The sequence below is a fragment of the Zingiber officinale genome, chromosome 4B, assembly GCF_018446385.1.
Source record: "Zingiber officinale cultivar Zhangliang chromosome 4B, Zo_v1.1, whole genome shotgun sequence".
In the NCBI taxonomy this organism is placed as follows: domain Eukaryota; kingdom Viridiplantae; phylum Streptophyta; class Magnoliopsida; order Zingiberales; family Zingiberaceae; genus Zingiber; species Zingiber officinale.
The window spans coordinates 41808592-41821284 of record NC_055993.1 but is presented as its reverse complement, the minus strand read 5'-3'; the positions used below and the strand labels follow the sequence as shown (position 1 = coordinate 41821284).

Here is a 12693-nt window from a genome sequence, read left to right as displayed (position 1 = left end):
ACCTCTTCGAAATATCATACTTAAGTTGGGAATTATATGAATTAAATACATTGCAATTTTATTTTTGAACAGTAGTATCGCCCGTAGGCACAGCCGCAAACGCTTCTAGTAATGCCAGAGGCGTCCGACGGCACCTGTAGCATCCAGCGGCACTAGAAGTGTCCAGCGATGCCTCCAACACCGCTAGAAGTGTCCCGCAACACATCTGACACTATCAGAAGCGATCCCACAATGCTTCTGGTGCTGCCAGAAGCATCCAGTGTCACTTTCGGCTGCGTAGGAGGCGTCCGACGACGCCTTCGGGACACCTCTGACCCACTTCTGTCACATGACCCTAATGCATGGCGCACGGATGACACATGCAAAATTGGGGAGCATGCCAGTTTCGCTCCCCCTATGGAACAATAAAAACTGTCCGTGTCGCCTGACACAGGTCTGTATTTCAATCCTTGTTTCTAATCACTGACAAACAATGTCTAGAATATACACTCTGCTTTGATATTTACAAATAATCTAGAGAGTTGAAGCCATGATAAAAGGTATTAAGTTTGGCTAAAGAGATGTCTTCGTTAATGCTCAATATTTTCAGTGGTTTCTTATAGGCCATCATCAATATTTAATAAAGAATTTGAGATTTGACAACCTGATCTCTACAAGTAGGATGATGCGACTTGGACACTAATGACAAGCTTGGCCCACCATGCTTCATATGCCTCAAGAACAAAATTCTTAATCCAGTGACATTCTCGGTGGAATGATAACTTCAATTTCTCAATCGACGAGTACCAACATTACAAAAAAAAGTGTATCAATGACAAAAAATGTCACTAAATCTAAATATTGTCACTGAAAGTTTGGTGGCAAACATTTTCTTACTAGATTGGTAGGCCTAAGTTTCAGAGTTAAAACTTTTAATGGATCCATCACTATCACTAAATGTTATACTAGTAACACCTTTTTTGTACAATCTATTTTATAGTGTCATCACTAAATGATAGAATTGTGAAAGAATTTTATTAAAAATCTTTTGTTACATATATAATCCTTATACACGACTTAGTTACTGAAAATACCTTTAGTGACAACTATTTAATCTTAGTTATGGCTAAAACCTCAGCTTTTTAGTGCGAGTTAGAGTAACCTTGCTAGTGGTATTCAAAGTATACAATGATCAATGCATTGGACCTAGGAAGTGTTATGAAGCAAAAGGGAAACTTCAGAAAATGGTGACCAAGCAAGGAAGATTTAATGTGAGTTGATGAACTCCAAGAGAAGGTACATCTTAGAAGCATCAGTTCTAAAGAAGAAATTACATGATACTATAATCATGGAATTCAATCATCTATAAGCACCAAGGAAAAGGCACAACTTATAATAATAAATTCTAAACAAACAACAACATGATAGTATGATCGTAAAATCCTAAGAAAGGGGGATTTGGTCCTAAAAATGTGGAAGCTAGCTGTCCAGAGGCAAGCAAAACTAGAACCAATATATGGCCCATACAGAGCAAGAGAAAGGCAGGATTCTGAGGACATGGAATGCATATAATTTGAAGAAGTATAAACTATAGTAGAGTCTATATCAAATTGTTTCCTAGTTACTATTAACTAGTTAGCCTTCGATCCTTTCAATGATCATGCTCTCCACTTAGCATCTGATTTTCTGAAGGTCACTCTCTCCACTTAACCTCTGTTTAGCCTTCAAACTTCTGTGAATCATATTTTCTGAATACTATCCAATCTTCGTAAGGTAATGCTCTCAGTTTAGCCTTTAATAATTTCTCAAATTATGCACTCTCCTTAGCCTCTGATCATACTTAAGATTACACTCATTGTTTAGCCTCTATTCCTGAGAATCTCTTAGCTTATCCTCTAACCCCTATGAGGATCATGCACTCCAATTACACTAATCCCTTCAAGGCTATGCTATCTGATTAGTCTCTCTGCCTTCTGAGGGAGGGTTATGCAGTTTGACTAAATTAGCCTTCAATTAATCCATGACTTCTAAGAATCATACTGCTAGGATACTTTCAAGTCTCTTTTTGAGATCACGTTCTCTTAATAGCCATGGGTCCTTCTAAGGACCATACTTGCTTTCCGGTCCTAAAATACAATAAAGATCATATTTTCAGACCTGATCCTTGCTCAAATTCATAACATAAAATAGATTAAAAATCCAGAAAGGCAAAATTATATTCAGCCAGATAGACATGATTGAAGGAGAGCTTTGGCACAACAATAAAGTTGTTGCTTTGTAACCAAAAGACCATGGGTTCGAATCCTGGAAATAGTCTCTTGCAAAAAGCAAGGTAATGATGCGTACAATGGATCCTTCCCAGGACCTCGCATGGCGGGAGCTTCATACACTGGGCTGTAGCCAGATAAACATGATAACAAAAATACAACAATAATAATCAAATCTTTCTCCTACTAAGTGGGGTTAAATAAATGAATCCTCTTACACCATTAGGCTCGATCCCTTATTATATTATCACCTATATTTAAATAAATTTTATCCTGTTTTATCGTTGTTAACCAAGTCTTCTTGGGTTATCTTCCTTGATTAATATGCGTATTTGTCATGATCTCATATCAGCTAATTGAAGTATTTATTTGTCGCCTAAGTACATATCATATCATCTTAAATGCATCTCTCAGATTTTCTCTCGTTGAAACCTTAACTTTCTCTTTAATATTCTCATTTCTTATTCAAATCTTCAAAGGTCTACACATCCACCTTAATATTTTTATCTTTGTGACTCATCTTCCACTTGTGTGTTCAACTCATAGCAGAATATTTAGCTCTATATAATATAGCTATCGTTATTTTGTAAAACTCTCCTTTAAACTTTAGAAGTACCTTACGATCATCGAGACACCTGATGCCCTCCTTCGTTTCAATCATCCTACTTTTATCGTATGTAAAACAATCTCTATCCACAATCCATCCTTTTGCAGAAACAAATCTAGATACTTAAAGCTCTAAGTTATAGGTAACTTATCATTTCCTATCTTAACAATTACTTTGATTTATATACTATTGTAAAACTTCCATATATTCTATCTTTACTATACTAAGCCTAAAACTTTTTCCACCAAGATTTGTGCTTAATATTTACTCTTTCACGTGCCCCATTAACACAAACAATATCATTTGCAAACAACATGCATCTTGGTAACGCGTCTTCGATATAATGAGTTAATCCATAACTAGTGTAAAAAGATATGGAAACTTATCCTTGATGCAGCCTTATCTTTATAGGAAACATTTTAGTTAATCCACATAGAGTCTTCACTCTAATCATTACATCCATATATCCTTGATTATTTCAACATACGCTACGTTAACACTTTTCTTTTCTAGAATTCTCCACATAATTTTCCTCGGGACTTTATCATAAGATTTTTTTGAGGTATTGAATACTATGTGATTTTCCTATTACTTTTCAATTAGTCGTTTGTGAAGATATAGTTGAGCTTCAGGCTTGATTCTAAATACCTAATAAAACAAAGTCAAAAATACTCACTGAGCACTCTTATCAATCTAGTTCATTAACTTTAGATCAATGATACTGGTAACACCATTGTTCAAGGGACTAACTCGCCCTTGGATATAGCTTGGTCAAGAATTGCTAGCTTAAGATTTGTGGTTGAAAAGTCTACATTGGACATAGGAGTGATTAAAAAATTAGAGGGAGAGGATTCATCAAACAACCTATTCGGTTACACGACACCTATTCAGAGCCTGAGAAAATCCATAATTTCATAGCCTGCCATCCATTGGTTCTCAAAAAGATGAAAGTATCCCTGAATATCAAGATTTGGATGGGTTGCACAACAGCTATTCAGAGTCTGAGAAAATCCATAATTTCATAGCCTGCCATCCATTGGTTCTCAAAAAGATGAAAGTATCCCTGAATATCAAGATTTGGATGGGTTGCACAACAGCTATTCAGAGTCTGAGAAAATCCATAATTTCATAGCCTCCTAAAATGCTATCCATTAGTTCTCAAAAAGATGAAAGTATCCCTGAAAAATGATTTTGAATGGACTTCAGTTATGATTAATTGGTCCCTAAGTTTTCTTCATCTCTAACTCATTAAAATCTTTGAGATTTTTGTCAATTCTCAGAGGTATTTATATCCTTTAATTGAATTCCATTTTAGCTTGGGACTACATGAGAAAGGAAGTTCTATAAAATGACATTTACACCTACTATATCATATGGAACTGAATGTTGGGACTACACAAGAAAGATGAGTCACATAAATGACGATGTTAAGGTAAATGTGAGGACATATGAGGATGGATAGATAAAAAATGAGAACATTAGAGAGTTGAGATTGCATCTATTGAGAAAAATTCTAAGAGATGCATTTAAGATGATACGAACATGTACTTAGATAACTAATAAATGTTTTAGTCAATCAATGTGAAATTATAAAAAATACTCTCATTAAATAAGAGGAAAACTTAGTTAGTAATGATAAATTACAATAAAATTTATTTAAATATAAATAATGATATAGTAGAGGATAAAGCCCAATGGCGTAGGAGGATCTATATGGGATAAGATTTGGTCATTGTTACTTTTGTCTATTGAGAAAATCTTTACTGTAGGTATTAAAGGTCCTTTCTTATTACATTCACAAAAATACATGAAAGAAATAAATGATGACCACAAAATAGAGGTTAAAATCATGCCACGTCATGAATTTTCTAATATTGCTAAGAACCTGAAGTTGTTCTCGTGGTGAAGTTAGATTTAAGTGAGCTCCAACTATCAAAGCTTCATCCACCTCGGTGAGAAAGATAAAGCACTTAATGTATCACCTAACAAATTAAGGGTTGCTCTGACTTATGATAAATAATTACTATGGAACTATACTGAGGATGCCTCCAACTTAACTAGAAATCCTAATTATTACCAAATATACAAACATAAAAGCATCTCCTGTAACCCTTAACTGAAGTTGGAAGTTTTAAGTTGACTACTCATAAATCAAAATATCAATTCAAGCTGGATAAGGGGCCTACATAAATGAGACAAGCACCTAAAGGTTTCAAGACTCATGTTTCAAACTCAAACACTGATATGAGTACTAAAAAGGGACTAGTTATTTAAACTAATTTGGCTCAAAAGGAACTAGTTAAGGATTCAATTTTGTTTGAAATGAATGCATATTTTTATGTGATTTGAAATAAGTCCACAAGCATTTGATAAAAAGTTTGATCTTCTAATATCATTTTAAATTTTTTTTAATAAAGCCAAATTTAAATTTGTATTTAATAGATTTTTTAAAAAATAATTCATCTATTCGTTGCATATATATTGTAATTATCATGAATTCTACTGAAATGTATTCTAATGAAATAAATTAGAAATAGTGATAGTAAGATAAATAAATTATTTTTTAACTTAATTAAATAATTTTTTATTTAATTAAAGTATTGTATCAACTCTAATTGTTTCTTGAATTTGAATGAAACCTAAGAACATACAAATGAATACAAGAATGATCTTGCTAAATCACTTTTCTTGTTTGCTCACATAATCTTTTGATGTAAACACAAAAAAAATGCCAATATTAGATATCAAATTTTATATTATTTAATTTTTATATTTAATTTTTTAAATTTTTAGATACTAATCAAGATAAGTCTTAGACATCGAATGAAAATTAAAGTAGGGTTAGGTAGAGCCTATTAGATAGACATACTAATTCTAATCAAGTGGATTGAAATTAGACTCAATTTGAATTTGTTTTGGTTAGTTCAAAACTAAATCAAATTTATATATAGTTTAATAACATTTAATTAAATTAAAATATTTTTAAAAGATTAGGAATTATTCTCATTTTCTTTTCCTCTTCTCTCCACATTCTTTTATTGTCCCATAGCCTTCAACCTCTTCCTCCCGAATCCCTCTTGCAATAGTCATCCACCTTCAACCCCTTTGTGGCCACCGCACCATGCTACTGCTTGTCACAGTCCATTTACCCAACACCGTCTGAGCCCCTCCCACAATGCCTGCCCACTCACTCTACTACTTGTCGCCTCTTTAGCGGCACCTGCCCGTTGCCCATCGCTAGTCGGCCCACTACCATCACTCGCCACCTCATAATCGTCCTCTCCTTCTCCCCTCTCTCTTCTCTCTTAGTTTCCATTAGTATTATGTCGAAGCTAGTGTCATACCAGTTAATGCGCAAAACAACAGATTCATCCTATATCGACTCACATAATACAATACTTTAAATCATAAAATTTACACAACCATATTATTAAATCCATTATACACGTATGTATAATCCTTTCTTATACATACATATCCTCAAATGAATATAGTTTGTTGGGTACAATGCCTACCACCCCCTCCTCCCTCCACCCGAAGCAACGTACTCTAATTTCTTTGTGGTCCAATCTATGACCGTCACAGACATCTCGGAATATTTTTCTACATTCAGGGTATAATGGATTCATCTAACATGATTATTCCACTAAATTTGAAGAACTCTTCATCATAATGAAGACATCATCCTACTTTCTCATACCCGAGAATGCCCATGGCATGAAAATGATTGATATATTTCACTCTATTTTATACCATTAATTGTCCACAGTTACCACTATAAAATTAGAGAGGCAGAAGCTAACATTGGCAGTAAGATGCATAGTTACGTTGCATTTCTGAAGGTCTCTTGGAAGAAGGATCACTTGTGTGGGCTATGGGAGAGCAATCCAGACTACTGAATTTGCATCATAATTCATAATCACATGTAAGAAAAAGGTTTCGGACATTTCCTTATTTCCAACAGTTTGCATCACAATTTATGCAACATGCCCCTTCAATCATTTGAAATAATTGGCATAGGCCATAACAAGAAGTTTATCAGAAGTTTCACTGTAACATTAAGGTCATCTAGTGATACTGATATTTATTTTCTAAGCACTTTCCACATTCTTTTATTCTCCCGTAGCCTTCAACCTCTTCCTCCCGCATCCCTCTTGCAATAGTCATCCACCTTCAACCCCTTTTGCAGCCACCGCATGATGCTACTGCTTGTCGCAGCCCATTTACCCACCACCATCCGAGCCCCTCCAACAATGCCCGCCCACTCACTACTACTACTCGTCGCCTCTTTAGCAGCACTTGCCCATTTCCCATCGCTAGTCATCCCACTACCATCACTCGCCACCTCATAATCGTCCTCTCCTTCTCCCCTCTCTCTTCTCTCTTAGTTTCCATTAGTATTATATCAAAGGTAGTGTCATACTAGTCAACGTGCAAAACAACAAATTCATTCTATATTGACTCACACAATACAATACTTTAAATCATAAAATTTGCACAACCATATTATTAAATCCATTTACACGTATGTATAATCCTTTCTTATAAATATCCTCAAATGAATATAGTTTGTTGGGTACAATGCCTACCACCCCCTCCTCCCTCCACCCGAAGCAACGTACTCTAATTTCTTTGTGGTCCAATCTATGACCATCACAGACATCTCGGAATATTTTTCTACATTCAGGGTATAATGGATTCATCTAACATGATTATTCCACTAAATCTGAAGAACTCTTCATCATAATGAAGACATCATCCTACTTTCTCATACCCGAGAATGCCCATGGCATGAAAATGATTGATATATTTCACTCTATTTTATACCATTAATTGTCCACAGTTACCACTATAAAATTAGAGAGGCAGAAGCTAACATTGGCAATAAGATGCATAGTTACGTTGCATTTCTGAAGGTCTCTTGGAAGAAGGATCACTTGTGTGGGCTATGGGAGAGCAATCCAGACTACTGAATTTGCATCATAATTCATAATCACATGTAAGAAAAAGGTTTCGGACATTTCCTTATTTCCAACAGTTTGCATCACAATTTATGCAACATGCCCCTTCAATCATTTGAAATAATTGGCATAGGCCATAACAAGAAGTTTATCAGAAGTTTCACTGTAACATTAAGGTCATCTAGTGATACTGGTATTTATTTTCTCAGCACTTTGCAAAATTATGATTCTCTTAGAAATAAGTTTACTCCAGATTAAAAGCTAAGCCAGATAAAGAACTTGCCTGAGATACAAGTGCATACAGAGGAAGTGTAGTATAGCTGCACAGAACTTGGACTATGACTCTGCATAAAAATCAGAGAAATCAAAAATAAACTGAGAGCAGAAGTGAAAAACCAGCTAGCCACATACCTTCTCATAGATAATAAGCACTAGAATACTATTCCTGTACCAAAAAATATGATATCCATATCTGAGTATAAAATATTATCACAATCATTTCAGAAAGTGAATTTTTCCCTTTGTCACCTCATGATTATAATCAAAGTTCAATTTTTTAAGTGAGTTTGGAAATAGGTTCAGGCTGTTAGATAAGGATGCAAAGTTATAATACAGGACAGTGGTTTTCTATGAAGGATATATGTTATTATGTAAATTTTTTAATTAACATATAATTTGTTAACATTTAACTTATACGCTGCATAACATATCATTTATGGTTTGGTAAAATTTGTTTAGCCTTGGATCACACTAGTAGCAGTCAGACAAAGAGGCAACAATACTAAGCTAAGACCATGGTGGAGGCTAATTTGAGATCAAAATTGAAGGAATTGGGTTGAGTCCAAAATGATGGGTCAATCTGGATTCACTAAGAATTGATTACCATAATTATTAGGTAGGTGTTGTGTGGATAGTCTATACTAGTGAAGTTGTATTGTTGTATTGGTGCAATTTTCCCTAACCAGGTTAACTAAACTTGAGTTGGCTCAAGCTTGAGTCTTGATATTTGACTTTTGATGTTTGACAATGTATGGAGACTGCAGGTGCAATTGTCCATATAGAGATTGATGGTCAAAGTTTGACCAGAAGTCAATTAGGTCAAGATTGACCTGATAATTGATTGGGAAGTCCTAACTGTTGGTGCGGGAAGCACTAGACGATCGAACCTGTGTTTTGATTATGTCAAAGGGTTCAAAGTTAACGTTATTTGTGATCTAATAAGTTTGAATGAGATTGCAGGAAAGTCCTAAATGTTCTTACGCAAAAGTCCTAGTGGATTCTAGGCAGGTGAAAAACCCTAGGGGGTGGTAACCCTAGGTCCTAAGGGATGGTGACCCTAGGTAATGAAAAGTCCTAATTGTGGTTAGGCAGGTGGAAAACCCTATGGGGCAGTAACCCTAGGTCCTAGGGGGTGGTAACTCTAGGCAGAAAGTCTTGACGGGTCGAGCGCTTCGGGCAAAATCCTAGAGTCGGGGACTCTAGGTTGAAATTCTGGTGTCGTGAACCGAATGGAAGTCTGGACGAGTCGTTGAGTGGGCGTCCAACATGAAGACCGGAAGCCTCAGACACTAAGCAAAAGTCCAGTCGGTCTGGAGGACAGGTCTGGCAACAGGTAACTTCTCTTGGAGGACAGGTCAACAGGTAACTTCTCCTGAAAGGAGTAGGTGAAGATGCGTTCTCCAAAGAGGGAACAGTAGGCATCGGTTCGACCTAAGATTTCAATGAAACTCGAAGTCAGAATCGGATAGTCCGGTGACTATCAAATACTTGTATTTATCTTATATTATTATGCTAACTTGGTTTTACAGGGTATACTTTGTTTGTGGACTAATATGCCTTGCAGGAATGAAGTTGCCCAAAGGAAGCCTCGGATAAATAGTACTCGAGGCGCCCTCTATGGAGCTTGGAGGCGCCTCGGGTGCCTTGGATGAAAGCCTCGTAGCAAGGAGCGAAGGCACCTTGAACGCTGGATGGAAGGCGCCCTCCATGGAGCTTCTTGGCACCTTTGGGTGGATAAGCAGCGAACGCCGCGGAGCTTATCGACGTGGCTGACTCGGGACTGAAGGCACCTCCTATGGAGGTTGGAGGCGCCCTCAATGGGCTATTTAAGCCTAGTTCAAGCAGATGCATAGTAACAGCCCAAAAACTTACGATCTTCTTCCGTGTGCTGCTAACAAAACGATCCAACAAAGCCGTAACTCGACTCCGATGACCGAAAGCTTTAAATTCTCTATTCTTAGTTGACAGTATAATTTCCATTACTGCATTTAATTATTGTACTTGTAATTCTGGGAATTTATAGTGATTGCCCACCGAAAGCACTTTTACGTGCAGGCCTTGGAATAGGAGTCGACACAAGCTCCGAACTAAGTAACCAAAAGTGCTAACGATTGTTTTTAGTTTACTTCTATATTCCGTTGGGTATTTACGAAACGAACAAATTAGCCACGAGTGCTATTCAATCCCCCCTCTAGCGCTTTACGATCCTACAATAACTAAAGGTTAGGCAAGGGCAAGACCAATGGGAAGGTTGGCAAAAGATGAAAATCCAAGTGGGTCAGTGTTGACCGGACACTTAGTGTGGAAAGTCCTAGTAAGTGAAGCCAAACAGATTAGAAAATCCTGGTGAGTAAAGCCAAGCAGTTGAAAGTTCTAGTGAGTGAAGCTAGGCAGTAGAAAAAAATCCTGATAAGTGAAATCAGGCAGTTGGAAAGCCCTACTGAGTGAAGTTAGATAGAAGGAAATCCTGATGAGTGAAATCAGGTGAAAAGCCCTTGTGAGTGAAGCTAGGCAGAGGAAAATCCTAGTGAGTGAAGCCAGGTGGTGAAAAGCTCTGGTGAGTGAAGCCAGACACATAGAAATCCAAATAGATCAAGACTGACCGGACATCTGATATTTGGAAGTCCAAGTGGGTCATGGAGGACTGGACACTTGAATTTTGATGTTTGACAATGTATGAAGATTGCAGGTAGAATTGTCCATATGAAGATTGATGGTTAAAGTTTGACCAGAAGTCAATAAGGTCAAGGTTGACCTGATAATTAACTGAGAAGTCCTAACTGGAGATTAGGCAAAGGCAAGACCAATGGGAAGGTCGACAGAAGATGAAAATCCAAGTAAATCAGTGTTGACTGAACACTTGGTGGGGAAAGTTCTGGTGAGTGAAGCTAGGCAGATTGAAAAGTCCTTGTAAGTGAAGTCAGACAGTTGGAAAGCTCTAGTGAGTGAAGCTAGGTAGTGGGAAAAGTCTTGATGAGTGAAGTCACGCAGTTGGAAAGTGAATGAAGTTAGGTAGTAGGAAATCCTAGTGAGTGAAGTCAGGTATAAAGTTCTAATGAGTGAAGCTAGGCAGAAGGAAATCCTGCTGAGTGAAGTCAGGTGAAAAGCCCTAGTGAGTGAAGCTAGGCAAAGGAAAATCCTGGTGAATGAACTCAGGTGGTGAAAAGCCCTCATAAGTGAGGCTAAGTGTGTAGAAATCCAGGTGGGTCAAAGCTGACCGGGCATCTGATATTTAGAAGTCCAAGTGGGTCATGGAGGACCGAACACTTTTCACCGGTCAAACAAAAAGGTTTTCCATTTGTATTTTTACATTTACTTCTTGTTTAGAGTTGTATTCTTATTCTTGAGTTGTACGAGGTTTCTCCACCTCCGGAGTGTTTCTAAGGAGTGTATTTGATAGTGGAGAGTGTGTTCATGTGTGGATCTTTGGCTTAGTCACCTCATCTTGAGGTAGTAGTAAATCTTTTATGTAAGCGTTGGAGGAGTTCGCTTTAAGGTTATCCGTTGCAAATCATCTTCGACGAAGTGAGACGAGCTATTCACCCCCTCCAGCTCCGGAGTGTCCGAATAAGTTACTCTTAAGACAGTCATATTCTATAGACTTTTGTTATGTATCATATCTAAATAGTTCATTATATGTCATAATTGCAAAATTTGATAAATTATTCATTATTTTGTTATATTGCATAATATGAAGATCATAATAAAATTCCAAATAGTAGTTTATACTAATGAGCAATCATTAAGGATACATTAAAATAATAGTGTTCCCTATTTGTATTAATGTTGGGATTGGACATTGACATCGCAATAAGAACATGGTTTGAAATTTAGTATCATGCTAGGTAGCACGGTCAAAAAATATCGTTCTGATAAATTACCGAAACTCGATTCTAGTTGGCACTATTGGAACTTTCATCTTCTACTCTTGTGATGAGTTTTTATAACTTGAGCAAAGGGTTTAAGTTAGGTTTGATGCATTTTTGATGTGTTAACTTATGCAGGATCTACTAAGCATACAAGTCAAGGGGCTTGATAGCTCGACGACTCAAGATTAGAAAAGGATGGCATGAACATCTTAGAGACCGCGGGACAAGAAACATTATAGCATGACCAGTCAAGTAGGAGATCTACGTAAGCAAAGGCACAAAGGATAGCTAAGAGGGAGCCGAGGGCTCAGAGCATCTAAGGGACGCAACTTAATGGTGGAACACCTCTAGACTTGAAGATACTCTAAGAAAGATGAGTGGAGTGACCTCTATCCAAGGGACAAAGGGTAGACAGTAACTTAGGTAGACTCGACCTTAGGACTGATCACAGTCAAATGACAATGGATTGATGGTGAGATTTAGTCAACTAATGATCCAAATATTTATATGCCCCAAGTTAGAGATCTGTTTGGGGTATTATGGTTGGATCAATTGACTAATGGTATTGATATTAAACCTTGTGAAACGAACAAAAGGTTGTCCAATCAACTCGACTGGTCAACTGAGGTTAATTCGAAGAAACATAATACTTCTCAATCGAGAGGCAATTGACTGAATTTTATTGAAAGAGCATAGAATATCCAAGAGTCGAATATGAAAAGCACTATGGA

The 12693-nt window shown here is 36.9% G+C and overlaps 1 protein-coding gene across 3 annotated transcripts in view; it reads right to left on the bottom strand.

Moving 5' to 3' along the window:
- LOC121974995 (MLO-like protein 9) overlaps window positions 1–12693 on the bottom strand; it is a 125397-nt gene that overhangs the window by 15927 nt on the left and 96777 nt on the right. For all 3 annotated transcript variants that reach the window (XM_042526326.1, XM_042526327.1, XM_042526328.1), the window contains exon 14: window positions 8098–8158. In XM_042526326.1, coding sequence (XP_042382260.1) covers window positions 8098–8158 — 61 coding nt within the window. The remainder of the gene's footprint in view (window positions 1–8097; window positions 8159–12693) is intronic.